General features: G+C 36.5%; 3 protein-coding genes across 3 annotated transcripts; 1 reads left to right on the top strand and 2 right to left on the bottom strand.

Annotated features, from left to right (window-relative positions):
* The first annotated feature begins 1138 nt into the window (after positions 1-1138).
* LOC108999554 (Golgi apparatus membrane protein-like protein ECHIDNA) lies at positions 1139-5090 on the top strand. Its single transcript, XM_018976456.2, has 6 exons — positions 1139-1364; positions 2678-2734; positions 2852-3055; positions 3234-3293; positions 3729-3855; positions 4569-5090. The coding sequence occupies exons 1-6, from the start codon at positions 1350-1352 to the stop codon at positions 4655-4657; spliced, it is 552 nt and encodes a 183-aa protein (XP_018832001.1). The 5' UTR covers positions 1139-1349; the 3' UTR covers positions 4658-5090.
* A 2048-nt stretch (positions 5091-7138) lies between these two features.
* LOC108987844 (putative pentatricopeptide repeat-containing protein At1g56570) lies at positions 7139-10721 on the bottom strand. Its single transcript, XM_018960869.2, has 2 exons — positions 9869-10721; positions 7139-9331 (listed from the first exon to the last, which is right to left on the bottom strand). Exons 1-2 carry the CDS (start codon positions 10478-10480, stop codon positions 8120-8122), a joined length of 1824 nt encoding a protein of 607 aa, XP_018816414.2. The 5' UTR covers positions 10481-10721; the 3' UTR covers positions 7139-8119.
* Positions 10722-15767: 5046 nt separating this feature from the next.
* On the bottom strand, positions 15768-21018 carry LOC108987876 (alkaline/neutral invertase A, mitochondrial). Its single transcript, XM_018960921.2, has 6 exons — positions 20105-21018; positions 19500-19659; positions 19059-19270; positions 17135-17628; positions 16946-16994; positions 15768-16467 (listed from the first exon to the last, which is right to left on the bottom strand). The coding sequence occupies exons 1-6, from the start codon at positions 20819-20821 to the stop codon at positions 16141-16143; spliced, it is 1959 nt and encodes a 652-aa protein (XP_018816466.1). The 5' UTR covers positions 20822-21018; the 3' UTR covers positions 15768-16140.
* Positions 21019-22325: the final 1307 nt, after the last annotated feature.

The following is a 22325-nucleotide window of genomic DNA, read 5'->3' as shown; positions in this document are numbered from 1 at the left end:
TTTAGATGAAAGTTGAAAAAAATATTATTAGAATATTATTTTTTAATATTATTATTATTTTAGAATTTAAAATAAGTGAATAGATATTTGAAAAAGTTAAATTGTTTATTATATTTTGTGTGAGAATTTGATAAAGTTATAATAATGAGATGAGATGAAAGACTTTTTGAATCTAAACGGGCCATAATCTCTATAATAAAGCTAGACGCCCCAACTAGGGCTGTAAATGAACCAATCTGTTCGATAGCCCGCTCGGTTAAACTTGAATCAAATTCGACTCGTGAAAAAAAAGTTCGCTCATAAAAGCAGATACTTGCTCGAATTGTAAATGACACATAACCGATAAAACTCGACTCGACTCGACTAAGGCTCGTTAAGACTCGCTCGTTTATACTCGAGTCAACTCGTTAGCTCGACTCGATTAAAACTCAGTCATATATTAATAAATATATACATACACCTATATATATACATATATATATATGTAGTAACTAATAATATAAGCAAACCAATTTTATAATAAAATATAAATATGTAATCTAATTACTTATGTCTATATAGTAAATATACTTCATAAGTATATTTTATAATTTGTATAATAATTAGTCGATAAAACTTAATAATTTAATATACTAGTATGTGAGAACCATATATGAAATAGATATATGCTATCATATTAAGTGTATATACTAATAATATATGTAGTCATATAATATATTGTTATTTTGGATAAATATCAACTAGTTAGATATTAATTATTTATAAATTTTATAAGATTTTATAATTTAACAGAAATTCTACTTGTTAGTTATATAAATTTAATATTAGATTTTTTTTTAATTTATTAATTATTAAATCTTATTCAAAAAATAAAAAAAATTTACAGTTCGAACTCGAGCTCAACTCGATTCAAACTCGTTTGTGGGACGAGCTTGAGCTCAAGCTCGAGTTAAGTGTTTTGCTTATCGAGTCGAGCTCAAATAAAAAATAAAAAAAATCTCGAACTAGAGTATTTTGAATCGAGCCGAGCTAGGCAAGCCAAAAATCAGCTCGGTTCGGCTCGATTACAGCCCTGGCCCCAACGGCTTCTGGGGAGCCTGTAATTTCCTTAATTAGTGGGGGCTCTTCTGCAAATGTCATATAACTTTCGGATCTTCGGGACGAGGGACCCTATGAACAAATAAACGATACAAAGAAGGAAAGAAACGCGTCCGATCTGAAGAAGGAATTTTTTTTCCTTTCTGAAATCTCTCCAGACTGAGAGAATCGTTGCGGGTGAGAGATTAAAGAGAGACAGATTTATCAAGAAGCTCCATATCTTTCTGATAAATTCTTATTACCTTCCCGGCATGGATCTCAACCCGGTGAGTTGACTCACTTCTACCTCTTTGCCTCTTCAGTTATTTTTTATGCCTCTGCGTCTGTATTGGATATGTTGTATGTTCATTATGTTAAAATTTTTGAAGCTTGTGCATTCCAACTGTATATTTTTTGTTCATATGTGATGATAATTATGATAATTTGTTCACATTAGATCTGGGGTTTAGACGCGGATTTTCTTTGTAGTATTTTTTAGATTATTTCACTTATAAAAAAAAAGTATGTTTTAGATTATTTCAGTCTTTTATTTATTTATTTATTTTTGGTTGGTGAGAAATTTGAGGAATATAGAGAGGAAATTAGTTACACATTGTGGCCCTGATAACATCGACGGTGAAAAGAATTGGAAAAAGGCTGAATGTTATGATCCTAAAGGTTAAAGGTTTAACCAAATTGGTATCCAATAGTCCTAGGGCTTTTGGATCAATGGTTGGGTCTTTAACAATTGTTAAACCTTTTGGATCATAACAACAGTCCTAGGGTTTTGGATACTAATTTGGTTAAACCTTTAACCCTTAGAATCATAACATTGGATATGATTGTAACTACGTAAACATGAATGTCTTGCGGTAAATTAAAACTAAGAAATGATCGAATTCACCTAAGAAAGTCAAATATATGGATTTTGATTAGTTTAGTGGAAGCTTAGTGTGCTGGTAGTGCATGCTGAGTATTGCAAAATTTCTAATCAGGTTCTCTTGGACTTATCAAAAAGAAAATGGGTTCTTTTGGTTTCTTAGAAAATGAAGGAAATGAACCTAATTATTTGGTAAAACTTGGTTGAGGCAAAACTTCTAATGTTGTTTAAAAAAAACGACAAACAGCATCCTGGTCATAAAATATAAACTTTACCTAGCTACTCATCATCCCCACACACCACACTTATTTTTATTATTTTTGGTTTTCTTCTTTCTAAACTTATTGAATTCTTCTACTCATCATCCATACCACACACATTTGGTAAGAGAAAAAAATTAAAAATTAAAAAATTATGTGTGGTGTGTGGCATGTGGTGTGTGGTGTGTGGTGTGAGGATGATGAGTAGAATTTTTCAAAAAGAAAGAGCATATAAGCTTGAAAGTTGAATTTCTAAGAGTAATCATTGTCAACTTAACATTTTGTCACAAGGACTGGTCTGGAATACCCTTTAGCATTAGTATGAAAAAGGAGCTCCAACTTTGTTGGGTGCTGCGCATAAAAAACAAAGCATCTTTTGAAAAGTATAAATTGGCATTTTTTTTAGGATTATAAGATTTTGTTTCCTTTCAGATAAAAATCATTTTACTCTCATGTGCAGCCTGCAGGAGAAAATTATGCCAACCCGAAGACATGTCTCTTTCATGTTATTTTCAAGGTGTAGTATACCTGGTTATTTTCTTAATATTGTTTCTCTATAAGCCAGTTTACTTCCTTTTTTCATGAGGAAGGAAGTAGTTTCAGCGAATAAATTCATTCTTTGTGGATTTGGCAGGCTGCAGCATTGGCATTTTACATTCTTTCTGCCCTCTTCGTTAATAGCTTTGTCATCATTTTCGTGGTGACTGTCCTTCTTGCCGCTCTTGATTTTTGGGTAGTCAAGAATGTCAGTGGTCGAATTTTAGTTGGTTTAAGGTGGTGGAATGAAATAAATGATCTTGGTGAAAGCGTATGGAAATTTGAATCTCTTGACCAAGAGGTTAGTATCGTGTTGTATACCTTTTCAGTGTGAAATTATCTTCACTTCATTGCTTATCAAAACATCCTTCACCTCGTGTGTTCACCGTCTATTACTGGTGATGCTCATCTAAGAATAGATACTATTTTCTCTGTTAGTGCTTTAGTCTCATGTATGTTGGTGCTTGTTTTTGCTTCAGTCATTGGCCCGCATGAACAAGAAAGATTCATGGCTGTTCTGGTGGACCCTATACCTTGCGGTAAGAAAATATGACTATCATCACATGTCACAATCCACATACTTCAATCCACCGTGTGTGTGTGTGTGTGTCTATGGACTATAACGACATAAAAAATGTGGAGTATAAACCCCACTGCGCCACCCCCCCCACCAAGGCGGAAAAAAGAAAACAATTGAAAAAAAAAGAAGAAACGCATGGGTGTGTTATAAACTCAATGAAAAATACATTTGGATATTCGGTAGGTGCAAGAGATTTCATAGCTAGATGTTAACAATAAAAAAAATCTTTTTTTTTTTTGTGTGATAAACTGAATGAAGAATACATTTGTAGTTGGAGTTGAAGTTCAGAATTTAAAGCACAAGAATTTGAAAAGTTGGTCTGGAATCTGTTTGTACTTCGGCCATATTATGTAGTTCATAGAACTATCTAAACTTCCATTTCTTCAATTTCTAGGCGGCTGCATGGATCGTTCTTGCAATATTCTCTCTCATAAGGCTTCAAGCTGATTATCTCCTTGTTATAGGAGTTTGTTTAACGCTCAGTATTGCAAATATTGTTGGCTTTACCAAATGCCGAAAAGGTGTGCAATCAATTTATTTGATTTTCTAGAATTTTATAAACTTCTAACGTTACTTCCTGATGCTGACATGTGAAATGTCTCTTTCCTAAAATGAATCAAAGGAGTGTCAATATTATGCTATCAATCTAAGAATAAATAAGGTTTGTGGAAGGTAGCTATAACTAGTAGTTTTTTCTTTTCTTTTTTTTTTTTTGGGGGGGGGGAATGTGGTTAGGGATTGGCGGTATGTAAGATTAGAGTGAAAGCATGCTACTATATATCTCTTCTTTCAAAATTTTCAATCAATTTGGTTTAGAGGATACTGAAAACATGCTTACTTATACAGCTTTTTTGTGAGTTTGAGCCAGTTGTGATGGGATGGTTCAAAATGTCATGACATAAGTTATAGAGTTTCATATTATTAATAAGGTTAGAGTGCGTAATTCATGAATTCAAAATGGTGAACCAAATGCAATCACGGAGATATACCCATTTAAAGCATATGGGGGCCACAAGGGAGTGATTTCATATTTATTTAACATCCAAAGAGGCCTTAGTGAGTATACTAGTTACAGCTGCAACTTGAGGTGTTATTGCTAGCTTGTACCATTTGTGTAGATCCTTATCTATACTGTCATATAGTTATTCAAATCTTTTTGTTTTTGATAATTAGTTATTCAAATCTTTTTTAAAATGGGAAATTTATAATGAAGACCATGTGGTGTTCATTTCAGATGCTAAGCAGAAGATTCAACAATTTGCTTCCCAGACCATTGCATCTCGGGTCACATCCACCATACAATCGGCATTCAGTGTTGTTTGAGTCATTCATCAGTGAAGATGGAAATAACACAGGAAAGCACTTGTGAAAAGACTTTGAGAAGTGGACGAGGCATGTACATGCTCATTAAATTGGCAAATGAGATCTTACTGAACTTGTGTACGACACAAAACACTGAAACTGCAGCTTAGAAAGTTTTTTTTTTTAAACTTTTTATATTTTTGGTCTAAAACCTTTAACGGTTTGTATGAAGAACATGAGATGCAATAGTAGATAAATCAGATGATAATTTTGCCTGTAAAATCATTCACTTGGTTTTAGTTTTGGATTGCAATGGTGATTAGGGGCCTACTCATCATGCAAGGATTGAAGACCTGGGTTATACTTGTACCCCCTATTTTGGAAATTGGGCCCCCTCCTGGCCAATGTTTGTACCTTGTTTTCCCAATCTAAATCTATATGCTTTGCTTTTGCCTGCTGAGAATGGCAAGACAACAAAACAAACTACAATTACTCCACTATTGAGACGATCATTGGCAATAATCTGTTGGAGAGGGATTAACGCAGCTTTTGAAATAAACTTTCCTGCAGACGGAGGGCCCTACACAGAGGCCTCTGAAATTAGGCAGTCATCAGTTTCACAGGCACCAATTGCTTGCTCGGCTCTTTGCCAAAGAACACTACGTTAGTGGAATGGTTTGGGATAACCTTCATTGCTTGGTCATACATCCAATTGTTTGGCCTTTTCGACTTAGGTCGTCACTGATGCCAATGTCAATAACTTGCTAAAAACATCCAGTCATTACCCATTAATTAACATGTCTTGTACTATTGTGTCATATGTAATTCTAGAATGAGAAATAATTTAGTCACAAAGAAATTATACAAAAATAAACTCACAAACTAACATGACTTGATGCGGTACGTTAAATTGTAAAGTTATTTTTATTGTAAAATAGATCTAACGAATCATAAAAAATCATGTCATTTTATGAATTTATTTTTGTATAATCTTTTTATATCTGTAGCACGAACACATACTCTTTTCCTAGTCCCTATTTTTATATGACTAGCTTTGTCTTGTTTGGGCTCTGAATGACATCCATTTCCTCTATTGATTTTTTTTTTTCTATATTCTAAATTATGTCAGAATTTTTTGGAACGTGGGATCGTGTGCATTTGAAATTTGAGTAATGACGGAGAGAGATGTTGAAGTGTGTGTTTCTTCTATCAGATTCCGGGTAAGATCCATCTTTTCTTTTCTGAAGGCACGTGAGGTAGAGTTGGGTTTGAAGTAGATGCTGTAGGATCTTACCCCTCCTCCGGCTCCCCTTGCCTGATGGAAAAAGAACAGATTACTTCGGACTTGAATCTAGTTCTGAGGGCACTTGAACGAATACCCATCAAAAGTATCAATGTATTCTCTTAGCTCAACAGACGTTGAGCAAATGCAGTGTCGCTCAAACCAACTCATGAGAAGAAATAACATAGACAGGATCAAGGCCATCACATTCCTCCTGGGAACTGCAAAAGCTTTTAGTCTGATTATATATTAGACAACGAATTACTAAAAGAAACTGCTGATTGTCTGTACGCATATAAGGAAATTTAAGGATATCGTGTCTTGGAGTGCAATGTTAGCAGGGTATTACTATTCCCAACATGAATGTTTCTCAGAAACTTTGGCACTAACCAAAGTGGTCTCATTAGGCCTTATGAGACCACTTTGGTTAGTGTGATATCGGCTTACAGTTAACACTCACCTGGCTGCCCTCGACTTAGGTAAATGGATCCATGCTTATATAAAGAAGAATGGTCTAAAGGTAAATGTCATTTTGGGTACAACCCTTATAGACATATACATGAAATATGGGCGTGTGGATACTGCTTTGGAAGTATTTTAAGGCATGGAGGAAAGGTGGGTTTCAACTTGGAATGCTCACATTCTTGATTTGGGTTGGTTGATCAGTCGCTTGACATTTTTTCTGAGATGAAAAATGTTGTGTAGTGCCTAAACAGATAACATTTATGGGAGTTCTTGGGGCTTGTCGACACATGGGCTTGGTAGATGAGGGGCATCAGCACTTCAATTCAATGATCCAAGAACACAAGATAGAACCCAATGTAAAGCACCATGGATGCATGGTTGATCTTCTAGGGTATGCTCAAAGAAGCCGAGGAATTCATTGAAAGTGTGCCTCTGGCACCAGATGTTGCTACCTGAGGTGCCTAGCAAAAAACATGGTGATAATATGATTTGGGGGGGGGGAGGGTTGGAGGGGAGTAGGAAGAAAGCTCATTGGCTTCAGCCTGACCATGATGGGTTCCATGTGTTACTGTCTAATATATCTGCTTCAAAAGGTAAATGTTCTTGAAGTTAGAGGCATGATGATGCAACGTGGGGTGGTGAAGACCCCAGGTTGTAGCATGATCGAAGTAAATGTAGTAGTTCATGAGTTTCTAGCAGGAGATTAGGTACATCCTCAGATAAATGAGATTTGAGGATAAGTTGGATGAAACAAGTAAAATTTTGAAAATGGATGGTTATGCATCGGATACAAATGAGGTTTCTTCCCTTGACATTGATCAAGAAGAGTCGGAAACCTCTCCGCTTAGGCATAGTGAGACGCTTGCAATTGCCTTTTGGCTTATTGCCATCACTCCACCAACACCTATACGGATTATGAAGAATTTGAGAATCTTTATGATTGTCATGCAGCTGCTACGTTCATTTCTAAAGCTTTTAGTCGTGAAATTGTGGTCAGGGATCGGTATCGCTTTCACCACTTTAACAGGGTTCTTGTTCATGCACGGAGTATTGGTAGCAACATATTATACAGAAGCCAATCGATTTCAATGTCGTTGAGATTATTCCCCCAAGTGCTTTTCATTGCTGGCTGTACAAAAAGATCTGCTTCACCGTTGCTTGAAAGTTCCAAGTTGCATGCTAGTGAAACACCATCTTAGAAATGAAAGGCTTTCCTAATGTAACACCATAGTTATAGAACCACATATTTCTAAGTTCTTGGCTATGCTTTTCATTTCTTCTTCCATCTTGCATGCACAAAAAATGGTTTGAAGAAATTAAAAAAAGTAAATGAACAAGAAAAATCTTCCTGGGGAAACGGGCATTTTACAGCCATGCAAGACAACCCTTAGTACGTTGATATTATCTTCACCTCTAATTCGGTTGCAGCACGAGATAAGAACTTTGGAATCAAATCAATGAATATCCTAAATATTCAATTATGCCTTCTTTGATGTTGCCAAGTGCCTTCTTTGTTGTCCCCAAGCACTTCTTTTATGTTTCCCCCTCTATCTATTGGATGCAGATGCAGCACAATTGAACTTCTCGAGAGAAACACCACCTCTCCTCACCAATAATTCCTTCTCTTTCCTCTCTTAAAGCCAAACTTAAGGTTGTATGGAATAACCAAATGTTGTTCAAGAACCATTTAATCTTTGTCAATATTATCTTCCAACGCCTTCAGCTTCAGGTTTTGTTCAAGTCCCATCTTCTAGGTCATGTGTTAAGCAATCCAAATCAGGTACATATCCTGCTTCCTTAATATGCCAAATCAACAAATCCAAAACTCTATACACCTGCTTTATATGAGAACCAATCTTATCTCCCACAACAAAACCATAAACCTGGTCTCTTACTGCAATCCAACTCCTCCCAGCCTCTTTCTTACTCCCCATCCCTCTCATCAACTTCCTCATATTTGCAAACTCCCCCCACTTACCTTCAGCTGCATATATATTTGACAGCATAACATAAGTCCCCACCATATTTGGCCTCAAATCTAACACCCTCTGGGCTGCCAATTTGGCCAAATTCGGAAGCTTATGTGCTTTACAAGCTCCAAGAAGTGCCCCCCAAACAGACTCATCGGGTTTAAATGGCATATTCTCTATTAGTTGATAGGCCTCCTCAACTCTCCCCGCTCGCCCTAGCAGATCCACAACACAGCCATAAATCTCCTGATTTGGAGAGAGATTATAATGATCCATCATTGATTTGAAATACTTCAAGCCTTCGTCTACAAGCCCAGCATGGCTACAAGCACTCAGAACTGCCATAAACACGATCCTATCAGGTCTAATGCCTGACCGAATCATCTTATCAAACAAATCAACAGCCTCTTTTCCATATCCATGAGCTCCATATCCAATCATCATCGTTGTCCAGGAGACCAGATCTCTGCAAGTCATTTCGCTAAAAACTTTGCGTGAATCAGTTATGCTTCCACATTTGGCATACATGTCAATAAGGGCATTAGCCAATGCCAAGTTCCCATCAAGGCCTCTGCAAACAATTCCTCCATGAACCTGTTGCCCATAATTTAAAACTGCTAAATTAGCACAGGCGGCTGTAACACTGGTAAATGTGAAGCAATTTGGACTAAAATCTTCTGACTCCATTTTTGAAAAGATATGTAGACACCCATTGGAATCCAATCTTTCATATCCAGCTATCAATGTATTCCATGTGATCAAGTCTTTCTCATTCATTTCATGGAAGTATTGATTTGCCTCAGATAAACACCCACACCTGCAATACATGTCTAGTATTGAGTTCATGACAGGAAGATTGGATTCAAACCCATGTGTAATCACCGCTGCATGTACTTGCTTGCCCAAAGTGTGGGAACGAATTGAGGCACAAGCTCTAACTGCAATTGAAAAGCTAAATGGGTTGAGTTCTGCTTCCTCCTGTTTGCCAAAAGAATTCAAGAACTTAATGCATGCTTAGATAATATGAAGTGGAAACCCTCTTTGAGAATTAAAAATATAAAAGTGTGGATGCGCATTAACAAAAAAGACTACGTGCTGTATGCAATTCTGCTGGAACCTCAAATATTTTCATGTGTAAATGCATGGGTTGGTTACAACTATCCATCTTAACTATCAGAACATCTTCACTAACCTTTCAATTTTAACCACCAACATCCTAATATATTAAGATTAATTGTTCAGCCAACATCTACGTCAGTATCAAAGTTAACAAATTAATGGGACGTGATAGGCGGACACTGGAAATTAATGTGCCTCGATCTGTTAAATTTGACACATTGCTGCACAACAGGCCATCTAATTTTAATTTGGGAACAAGTTAGATGTTGATTGGATATCCTAAACTGATCACGAATTAAGGTAACAATTGGAAAATTTTATGAAGAGAACTTGAAAATGACCTAAACTGGGTGGATAACTACAATATACTATTTGTAGGTTGTTTCCACTACTTACCAGCAACATTTGCTGGAAAACTCGAAGCCCACCATAGCCATCACCCCTATGAGTGTACCCAGTGATCAAAGTAGTCCACGAAACGGCATTCTTTGTATGTATATCCTGAAAGACCATGCATGCCTCGTCCATGCTAGCACAACAAGTAGCATACATGTCTAAAAGTGCATTATCAACGTACATGGACCCCTCTGCTCCATGCTTGATAGCCAAACCATGAATCAATGCCCCACATGACAAAGCCTTCATGCCCTTACAAGCCTTCAGAGCGCTGGACAAAGTAAAACAATTTGGCCCCATTCCATTCTCCACCATCTCACAGAACATAGTCCATGCATGACCGTAGTGGCTACAAGACGTGTACCCAGAAACCATGGCCGTCCAGGCAACCACATCTCTCTCAGGCATTTCATCGAACAGTGACCGAGCTTCTTTGACCAACCCACTTTCAAAGTACGACTTGATGACGTTTGTGGCTAATACAGAAGGGCCCTTTGGTAAAAAAGGTGAATTTGATTGGCTGGGGCAGTTTTGGGGCAACTGAAGGGAGTTTCTGATTATGGGTGGGATTGTATGGAAATAAGAAGTGGATAGCAGTCTTTTAGTGCTCATTTCTGTTTGTTACATGTACATGATCAAGGCAAACGAAGCCAAGAACCCCAGGTGTGAGTGAAGCTGAAATGTTTATACGTTGTCACAGAGTCCAGGGTTGTTTCTTGAATGTAAGTAGATGATTCCCAGTCTTGGGAACTCTGTGGTCTTCCATTTTCAAGCTTTTCCACTCCTTGATAGAGCTGGCCTGGCATTAATCTTCATCCATGTATGCGCTCTGGCCAACGGGGGCCCTTGGAGGGATTTGTAGGGCAATCTTTCCCTTGTTATGGAGTACTTAAAAAGTAGGTTTTTACCTTAATTCGAATCATTCAATCCTAACTCAAAATTTTTGTATTCAATGGTTTATTATGTCGAATTATCGGTTCATGACAAAAATTGTCCCTTTTAATTTTGTATATAATCTCTCGTTTGGATTGTAAAAGTGTTTCATCTCATCTCATCATTATAATTTTTTTAAATTTCCACGCAATATGAAAATATAATAAACAATTCAATTTTTTCAAATATCAAAATAAAAATAATATTCTAACAATATTTTATTCAACTTTCATATCAACTTATCTCATCTCAACTCAATATCTAAACCGTACCTAAATTAACCGTAATCTAGCACAATTATTCAAATGGCTTATGGTATGAACAAACCCCAAGTTGTATGCGATAACCTTAGGTTAGATATTAGAATAGTGGGTGTCTCAATGGCCTCTAAATGTAATTGTTGTCAAAATGGTCATATTGAGGACTTGAACCATGTGCTCTGCACGGGGGATTTCACTAGACACATTTGGCGTCTAACGGCCACTCATCTAGGGGTTCATATGGCCTCTTTCTACACTTGGAATGATCAAATTAATTTTTGGTTTCGTTGTGCGGGTAAGTCTTCACAGGTTAGAATCATCTTTGATCTTTTGCCCTCTATTATTTCTTGAAAACTTTGGGAGAGGCGTTGTAAAGCTCGGTATGAAGATAAGGCTCATTCAAAAGAGTCGGTATGGCACGCTATTAAACTTTGGCTCTGGCGCACCATGGACCAGATCATGAAAGTGTTTTCTCTTTCCACCCAGGACATGGATATTTTGAATAGACTGGATATCCCAGTCTTGTTCCCTAAGCCCAAGAGGGTCCGGGTGGTAAAATGGCATCGGCCCCTTTAGGGCTCGGTAAAACTCAATACGGATGGTAGTAGTTTCGGGAACCCTAGCACTTCTGGCGCTGGGGGTGTTATTCGGAATGAGGATGGTTGATTACTTCTGGCTTACTCTGTTCCCTTGGGTTTGGGTACCAATAATTTTGCAGAACTCAGCAGCTTATTGGAAGGTGTTCGCAGATGTCACGTGCTTGGATTTTATCTTGTTCAAATAGAAACTGACTCTCAACTGGTGGTTAATTGGATTGTTAAGAATAAGTGTCCCATTTGGTATTTAGAAGACTTCTGGAAGAATTAACAAGAACATCTTAATAGCCTGGAGTATACAGTGAATCACATTTTTTGTGAAGGTAATGTTGTGGCTGACTTTCTAGCTAAGTGTGGGGCTGAAGGTTTGAACTCTGATTGGTCTAATATTCACATGCTACCTAGCCTATTGAGGGGTCTTCTCCGCATGGACAAATTGGGTATGCCCTACCTGAGAATATCATAAGCTTCATACCAGGTTTGTTTTACGTTATTTGCTTATCTCTCATTGCTTTCTCGTTATTTGCGTTTCTTTTTTTTTTTGTGTACTTGGCTTTTTCCAAGTTTCCCTCTTTGGCTTATTCGGATGTAGGTTATGTATCTTTCTTAAGGTCGTGTACTCTATATGGTTATACTGGTTTTGATGCCTGGGATCTCTTTTTCTAGATTTAGCTTTTATGTACCTCCCATGTGTTGTGTTTATAACCACGATTTTCCTCCGCCACAAGTGGGGACAATCAATAAAATTGGGGTTCCGTCCTCTTTATAAAAAAAGAGTACATGATTGTTTTGTCTAAGCAAATGTGTTTTTTTGATACATTTACTTACATTTTATCTCGGATTATGTTATTTACAAGTCGGTATATTAATTCACTATTTGTTGTAGAATCCACTAAAAACTTAAGTCAAAGAAGAACTAGTACTTTTTTTTTTTTTAATTACTGTGGATTGTGAATGAATCCGTTGAATGTGAGACACGTGTCCTACGTCCTATTGGAACTGGACCCAAGTCTGGTTCATCAATTAATTTTCTTTTTGTTAACATGATATCATTCATTAATCCTTGAATTTGACAATTTGTTTATCCCAAATTATATACTTTATGCATGTCAACATTGCCTGATATTTTGAGTTCCAAAAGTGGTATTTTGGCAACCGGACAAGCTTTAGGAGAAAAATCAGTTATAGGCAACGGGGGGTAGGGAACCCCCGGGAATTCAACTGACATGACAGTCGAGATATATTAAAAAGTGAGAGAGAGAAATCCATCGAAACATAAGAAAAATGGAGGGAAATTTCTTAGAAGGCGTCTTCGTCTTTGTGTTTTCGAAACAGAGTGGCCGTCGTGTTTTCGAAAACGAAACCAAAGAGTGGCATCGTCTTCGTCTGATCCCAACATTCTGTATGTGGTCACCGTTGTGGGTAGGATCGAAGCTTGTTGTTGTCGCCATTGTTTGGTGTCATCGAGTAAGGGCAATATGCAAAATACATTGCTCATGGTGATTGCGGTCAGAATCTTCATGAGGTTGTGCTACGCTTTCAATTGTTGAGACAACAAGGTTACTATGTTCCTGTCGGTGAGTTACTCACTATTATGTGTCTTGTTTCTTTCTCAATTTAAAATAAAAGTGATGATGAGATTTAATTCTCACTCGTCTATTGTTTGTAACAGATGTATTTAACAACTTCAAGGACAAGGAGGGAAAGTTTGATAAAGGACTGGGTAAAGATATTAACGGATTGATGAGTTTATTTGAAGCCTCATAGCTAAGTGTAGATGGAGAAGGCATACTCGATGAAGCTGGAAGCTTTTGCGAGTAGGGTGATAAACGGTCGGTCCGAACCGAACAGATCAACCGGACCGACCGTTTCGGTCCGAACCGAGACCGAGACCGAGACCGAGATTGGTCTCGGTTCGGTTGGTCTCGGTCCATGTTTTAGAGGATCGAAAAGTTTCAGTCCGGTCCACAGTGCAGTGTTTTTCCAGACCAAACTGAATGAAAAATAAAATTAAAAAAAATATTTTATATATTATTTATATAATAACTGTACAATTAATAATATAAAATTTTAAATATGTTATTAATACTTGTTAATATTCTATAAATTAACAATTATTTTATATATTTTTTCATCTAACCTATCACTATTAACAATATAAAATTTTAAATATATTATTAACACTTGTTAATATTCTATGAATTAACTAATATATAGTATCAATTAGTTAATTATATAGTAATTATATAAATTAATAATGTAATTTTCATCTAATTTATTATCATTGACCATATAAAATATTGTTTTATTGAGTTTGTTACAAAATCTACATTAATAAGTCACTTAGTTTAATTTAGTATTATAAATAAAAAAAATTTATTAATTGATTTTAAAAAAAAAAAAAAAAAAGCCGGACCGATAGCTACCGGTCCGGTCCCTATGGGTGTTTGATCCAGTCCGGAAAAATGATAGACCGAAAATGTTCAATCCATCGCCAGATCGGACCGACCGATTTGCACCCCTATTTGCGAGCAACTTCAAAATGCATGGCCATGACATCTTAGCTTGAAGACAAACGGTAGGGAAGTGAGTGCTGAAGGGGTTGAAGATGAATGGAGGGAGACGAGTTCGGGGGCCAAAACGCCCCGTTTCATTTTCCACGGGGCAACGGTTCCCCCGCTGTTCCCCCTCCCGGTTGCATATAGTGTTTTTCGAAAACAATATCAGTTTACTTTAAAAGAAAGTGTTCTTGGCTTACACATGGTTTTGGAGCACATACATGGTTCGGATGCCATGCTGGAGGGTAGCTAAGCATCTGTTTGTCTTGTTTTTCACATGCCTTTGTTGGTTAAAGAAGGTTGGGTTCTAGTATTTACTCGTTGCCTGAACGATTAAGAGAAAAAGAAACACTGAGAATGGAATTAGAATCTCTTAAGAATTTTCTGTATATTTCAGGTAGGGGTGTAACCGGTCCGGTCCGGTCCGGTTTTGGACAAAATCTAGGACCGAACCGGTATGTACCGGTTTTGTATTTTTCAAAACCGATTACGCCCCGATTACCCTCCTAAACCGGTACTTCCGGTTTTACCGGTTTCCGGTCCGGTCCGGTCCGGTTTTCCGGTTTTTTTTAAATGTAAAAAATATATAATAAAGTGTTAATTCTTATTATAAAATATTATTAAAAATTTAATATATATATTATGCTTAAAGCATATGATCAATTAAATTTTTATCTTTAAGATTAAACTTTTATTTTATAAATTATAACAACATTATCTTATATATAATTATATTAATAACATATGATCAAATAAATTACAAATGTTCACATTTAAGATTAACATTTTATGTTATTATTTATAAATTATAATATAAAATTTTTTCATATATGATATATAATTATATATATTATATATAAAAATTTAACATATAATTATATATTATATATATAAATATTTTGTATAATATATAAATTAATTTTTATATATTTTTTTTTCTAACCGGTCCGGTTCGGTCCGGTCCGGTCCCAAAAACTACGGAACCGGAACTGGACCGGAACCGGCCGGTTTTCATAAAATAGGAACCGGTTCCGGACCGGACCGGTTCAAAACCGGACCAACCGGTCCGGTCCGGTTTTCCGGTTTAAATTTACACCCCTAATTTCAGGTTCCATATTAGAACAAAACGAAAAGGGTTCGATCTAATAAGTTTATGCATTCATATTTTTGCTCAGATTGAGTACTTTGGGTAATGGTGAAAATATTCCACTTAATAAGTCAATAGGACCTAACCCTCTCTCTCTTCTCTCTCTCATTGCTAAATTAATGTGAGAAGTTGGAGATTGATCCTCATACAAGTGAGAATTATATATATATTCCTTGCTATGAGTGATAGGAAATAATTTATACCTATATGATTTTTGTAAATTTAAGCAATTCTTATCATTAGGTGGAAAACTATTATGAATACTTAATGCAGAGTGAAACAGAAGACAAAGTAATGATCATTTGACAGTTACAACATGTATGAGGAAGAAAATGGGAAAAAAAACATATAGCTAAGGTAGATGAACAAGATCAAAACTCATTAAACAATACGATTCAATCAGGATTACCAGAAACACAAACCATTTGCCCAGAAGGATATAATGGGCTTGACATTTCATATGGAACCTGCCTTGAGATCTTGCCACTGCCTCATGATGGGAGAACAAATATGTAAACTTCTTATAGTTAATAAGTTACAAACAGATTACCACAGCAGGTGCCATAAAACAGAGGCACCGTCAACATTGTCATTTTGACCTCTAAAGCCGATCAACTCGATCAGATTAATCAGACAACAACTGAGGTGATTATTGTAAAGCAACTCTTAAAAAGAATGGTGTATGTTAGGCTTTATGTCATTTAACCTCTATCCTTAGATGTGGCTGTACAATACAAAGGCATGGTGCATCTGCCTTCCAAAAAAAAAAGAAGGCTCATTACACAAGTATCTGCGACTTCGCTGCAAAGCGGGAGCATTTCCTTCGACCACTCTTGCTAAGTGCACAAACGCAGATCTCAAGAAGTTCATAATCCTCCTCCCAGAATAACAAGGACGCCTTCTCTGGATTCTCCAAGAGCATTTTAGATGCAAGGAATCCAGTAATAGTCCATGTTTGGAAAAATCGTGCTTGCTTTCCAATAAACCTCCCTGTCCGAGTATCATAATATTCAGGCCACCTATCACCTGAAAGCCTCTTCTCAGCCAAGGCAACAGCTTTTTGAGCTAGTTCAAATCTGCCCATCTTGATGCATGCCAATGTGAACTGAAAACAATATTTGAGTCAGAATTTTGGAAACGACGGGCAAGTCATATGACTCAAGGTTGAGGACCAAAAATGTTTCCAATGCATAAAAAAAGAAAAGAAAAAAAAAAGAAAAAAAGTTGCATATGAAGGAGGCATGGGGCACGCCCAAGTAAAAAGATTTGCTTAAGATATGCCAGATTCAACCAAAAATACAAATGGAACCTAACCATACATGCCCTCGATTTATATCTTCCATACTAACTATTCATCCCTCATAATTCCAGAGGAATCATTAGTGCAGGGCACATGGCATTTGATGGGGGAGGTCAAAAGAATCTGTCTTTACACTTATCTTCTACCCAACTGCCCCCATTCTGCCACTACATAAAGAAGAACTACATAATCCAACAGGCATAATCACAGTCAATACCACCAAAGATTCACATATGTTCCACCTTACTCAAATAAATATGCTGCAACCAAATATAAGCTTTACCTGCCACAGAAGTGTTGGCCAGGACCCACCATTATGATATGACCATGGGCTGCAAAAAGTAGACAAACATTTCAGTTCCGATCAAAATCTTTTATTAGTCACTAAACAACTAGCTGTAGCAATAAAGTAAAAAATATCCGCACGTGCATGCACGCACATGCAGCAAAAGAATATGTGATAAAAACTCACGTATTTTTCGGGTCACTGCCAGTGATTATTCGCCACTCTTCATTCTCTAAAGCAGGGTAACATATCTTCAGAGGCATATGTCCCACAAGATCATCCCATTTGGCTTCAATGAAATTCAATATAGCTGCATTTTGCTTTGGAGTACCCAGAGATGAAACAATGGACCAAAGATTTCCAAGCGTGAAAAACCTAAAATCCATGTGAGCAGGCTGTAGATTGCCCATCATATATCCGCCATCCTCTGGAATCCAGTCCATCAGCCAAGAAGGAATTTGTTCGGGATAGATGTTAAACTTGTTGATGGCATCCATAGAGTACTCCTCTGTTTTATATCGGTAAATCTCATTTATTTTCTTCATATCCACCCAATAATATTCTCTGATATGGAATGACAATGCGCTGAGCCTGTTGTTGATTGCCCTCACCAAATTCTGGGATCCATCATTTACAGCAAGCATCTCACGGGAGCATCGTAGAGCTGAGTAAAATAATGCCTGCAAATTCAAACTTGCCAGGGTTGAGATACGCTAATCAGGTAAATATTAGGCTTAAGATGAAATAAGATACATATCATATGGGGCAATATTTGATAGCATCAGACCAAGGAGCATGGAAGACAAGGAAAAACCAACAACTTTAAAAGAACTGTCTAAGAAAAAACAATAACTTTCAAGAAAGATAGTTTCAAAAAAATAAGGTCATTGTCTTATACATCAAAGACAGTAATTTGGGTGTGCAGCCTTTGCCAAGCGCCTTCCAACATTTTCCAGGGAGCTTAAAAATATTCCAGGTTGTCAAAAAGACTAAATTATAAAAAAAATAAAAAAAAGATTTTTTTATCTTCAAACGTTCTCTACCTTCGAACGTTCTCTATCTTTGAAGCACCGCTTATTTCTTTCCAACCATAAACACCACATTAATATAAAGGGACCGTCCTCCAAATAGCAACAATGCGATGATTCCCCTTAAAACCTTGCCAACAAGCTAAGAGATCCACCACACGCTTAGGCATCACCCAAGCAATACCCGTCCTACCAAAAATCTCATCCCAAAAATTCTTCGCCACCTCGCAATGAAGAAATAAGTGATCAACAGATTCACCATCTTTCTTACACATAAGCACCAATCCACAACGATTAGTCAACGCTTTCTCAAATTATCTGTGGTCAAAATTTTTTCAAGGGATGCCAACCAGCAGAAAAATGCAACCTTACTAGGCACCTTAGATCTCCAAATGCACTTCCAAGGAAATTTATTGACACAATGACAAGTCAACACCTTATAAAAGGAGCTAACCGAGAATCTGGAATTTCCTGCGTGGATCCACAGAAAATTATCCTCTCTTCCTTGAGCAATTAAATGATTTAATGCCTTTTGGTCATTTGGTTGAGATTATCACATGCTGCACTTAAAAATGACCTCCAACGACAGTTTCTTTCTTTCCACTTTTCTTCTTTTTTTTTTTTAAAAAAAAAAAAAACTTCTATTGATAAGAATGAAAGTCTAGGCAAAGCCCACATACAAGAGTAAACACCTAGCTAGGATGAAGAAGAATAGATACAAGGAAGTCATGAACATTAAACCCATTGAAATCTATAACCATTGTCCAAAGAAAAAATGTCTTGAAGAAGAAGCTTTTGAGCTCCCCCAGGGAACGCTCCTTATCTTTGAAGTTCTGGTCATTTCTTTCCTTCCAATGACAGTTTCTTAACAGGCCAAATAATGGTTCATGTCACCAATTTCAAATTTGAATGATGAACAATTAAACAGTGTGGCTATAAAATCAAAGAAGTATACTCCATGTATTTTCTAGAGTTGGGAGGAATACAGCTAGTCATAAGTGCCTAATCCAATTAACAGCTCAATTCCACACAACTAGTATAATAAAAAGCATTCTGTAAGTTATCAAAGAAATTGAACTCACTTGGATTTCAAGGGGGTGGCCATGGATACCCATCCGCCGGTCTATCATACAGGAGCCATCAGTGACTAACAGAGAAGGAAACATATCAAATCCATCAGTTAAACACAAGTTCAGTATCATTTTTAAGCCCGTCTGAACATCCACCCTTTCTTGTAATGCATAGTCACCAGTGAGTTTTCCATAAGCCCTCAACAGGATAATCCACCACAGACCTATAAAGAGAAGCCAAAAGACAAACAAATAAAAAGTCATATTATGCTATAAATTATAGAAGAACAATGTTTCCAGTAAAGAGAATGTAAAAAGCAAATGATGGATTATGGCATCCCACTGCAAACAATTGGAGGTCAATAATAGTGGATTCTACAACATTCTAAACTTTAAAGACCACAATTTATTATATGCATTTTCTATAAAATTACATCACAATAACATACTGACCAGAATCCACAGGTGCAACACGACCAATAGCTGATTCACCAAAATCTGGATCTAGAACTTCTTCATGCTTATTTTCGTCAAGAGGCACAATTCTAACTTTAAAACTTGCAGGCATCAAACCCTGTCCTGGGCTGTAGCAGTCCACTGTTTTCTCCCAACTCTAAGTGAGAAACAAGGGGAAAAATGTGTTAGTACACAAAGGAAGAGCAACATATCTCCCCCCAAGTTAAGAATAACCTAATAAAAACATCTTGCAACCACAGCAAAACCCCAAATACAAATCCTCAAAAGTTCACAACGGACCATCCTCAATCACCAAATGGTACAGCATTAAGAATACTAGTAGTATCTGATTTCTAGTGAATTTGAAAGCACATGTTCGAAGAATTATATTATCCTCCATCGCAATCATCTAAATGAAACCTCAAAGCAAAAAATGGATACCTATTGAATTCATATATCGACCTTGTCCTAGATTAAATAACAATTACACCAAAGGCGTGTGTAAATGAAATTTTACATGAAAAAAGGAATTGAGTTCCATTGAATTAATAATCAATCACCGATAAGGATACGACAGGGTGAATATATAGTGGGTTATATACCTGCAATTGCAAGGTATGAAGGAGAAAGTTCCTCACAATCTCTCCCTCTCCCTTAAGCAAGAACGCGAGTGCCGAGGGGACGAAGTCCCTGATAAACACCTGGTCATAATTCAACATCTGATTATCGGAAGAGTCCCTCGCCGCCACTGTTCCCACTGGACTCCCACAATACGTCACCACCGCCTCTCTCAACAGCTCCCACGCCTCCTTCTCCACTTCACTTTCCTCCCTCGCCACCACGGATTCACTCAAACCCTTGGAATTCCCTAAATTTACGTCACTACCACCATTAACCTCTATCCTAGACTCATCCTCCCCGACTATATTCTCGTCTTTGTCAATTCTCTCCACCACTAATGGCTTCACACCAACACACCCACCACCTTGAACGTAGATTCTCTCGAAATTGTTCTCGTTCACTCGGGTCTCCACCGTCGTCGAAAACGACGCGACCCGAGAAATTACGAAGGCTCCCCTACTGGGTGTTGTGCCAAACCCATTATTAGGCCTTGTTAGAGCCACGGGTTGACCAAAACCCGAGCTGGGCAATCGAAAGGCTTTGTGGGTATTGAAGATAATGCTTCGAGAGCCTATGATGCGAAAAGGGTCGGCATGGTGTTGCGAGTTGGGATTGAAAAACGGTGGGTTCCGACTAAAGAGGAGGATTCTACAGGTGGTTTTCATGGTTGATTTGCTAAAGAATCTGACCGTATTCATGACGAATAGCTTGATGAGTTAATGAGATCGCAAATCCGGCAAAGATATATAAGCGCTAGAAACAATAACAATATGTAGAGGGAGGCTGGGAGTTATATCTGTATTGCTAAGAAGATGACAGACGTTTGGGGATTTGATATTATACTTGGAACCAAAGCAAAAATGGTGGGAATTGTATGCATTATAAGCGCAGAAGAGGAAATGGCTGTCTTGGGAGCGAAGATATTTATTTTTATTTTCTTATTTTTAATTGTATAAGGGATCGATTTTTTTTTTTTTTTCCTACCAAAATTTCAGAATTTTTTTAGCTTAGGAAAAAAAAAACAGCTTTTAAATGCTGAAATTGTCTCATTTAACATTTACTATGATATCTTTAATTAAGTTTGGATTTACAAGGTAAAACATGTTTAACATTCATAATCAAAACTAAAATATTCATTCTTACAATAATAAAGTCTTGTTTAGATTGAGAAGTAATCTCAATTATTTTAAATTTTTTGAATTTTTTTAAATTTTTATATAAAATATAATAAATAATTTAATTTTTTTTAATTTAAAAATAATAATATTAAAAAATAATATTTTATTCAATTCATTTAAAAATATCTCATATCATAATCTAAAAAAATCTAAATATCGTAGAATTTGTTTTATTTATTATCTTTCTTCCATTTTAGACTTTAAAATTTGAATAAAAATTCTAAATAATTTTATTCCAGGAAATTCTATTCCATAAATTTCTATTTGTGTCCAAGAGTTTTTTATTTGTCATTTGTTAATACAACAAATAAAATATTAAGAGTAATAAAACTAAATAAATCATCAGAGAATGCATATTATCCAACAGAATTTGTCTATAAATAGGTTTGACCTATATTTGTAGGGCAGTATCTGTCGTCTGCGGTCCACGTGGCTATTTCCTATTGCCTGTATGTAATTATGTTGACTATATTTTGGGGGAAACTACACGGTTTAGGTACGGCCGTCTAGCACGTGCAGAACACGTGACATATTATAGAGATACGTGTTGCTGTGCTGACGTGCCGTGCACACATTTTCATCCACTCAATTGTAACAATGTGCCAACCTTATGTAACTGTTTGTTTGCACAACTAGTAATTTGCCACGTGTCCGCCGCTTGTTTCGGTCGGAGTTGCACTTCTGTGAAAATTTTTGTGCTCCATTGTGTTTCGTAATCGTTTAGAAAGAAAGATAGGATGAGATAAATTGAAATAATTTATTAATAATAATTAAATTAAATTAAATAATTTCATTTCACCTCTATAAAAAAAATTGGATCTCTAATTTTTAGTTATTAGCAAAGGAAACAATATGCTAACAAGTGTACAAGATGATCAATTGACACGTGGAGAAAGTGCACAAAATATTGACAGCCAATCATACTAAACTTCTTATCCACGCAAGAAAGAACTTTATTATTTATATGTCCACATATTACATATCATATATTTTTTTTTTAATTTTTTAATTTTATTCATTTTAA

This window comes from Juglans regia, chromosome 11 (assembly GCF_001411555.2).
Source record: "Juglans regia cultivar Chandler chromosome 11, Walnut 2.0, whole genome shotgun sequence".
Lineage (NCBI taxonomy): Eukaryota > Viridiplantae > Streptophyta > Magnoliopsida > Fagales > Juglandaceae > Juglans > Juglans regia.
Note: the sequence above shows the minus strand (reverse complement) of the source record. Positions and strands in the feature narration are given on the sequence as shown.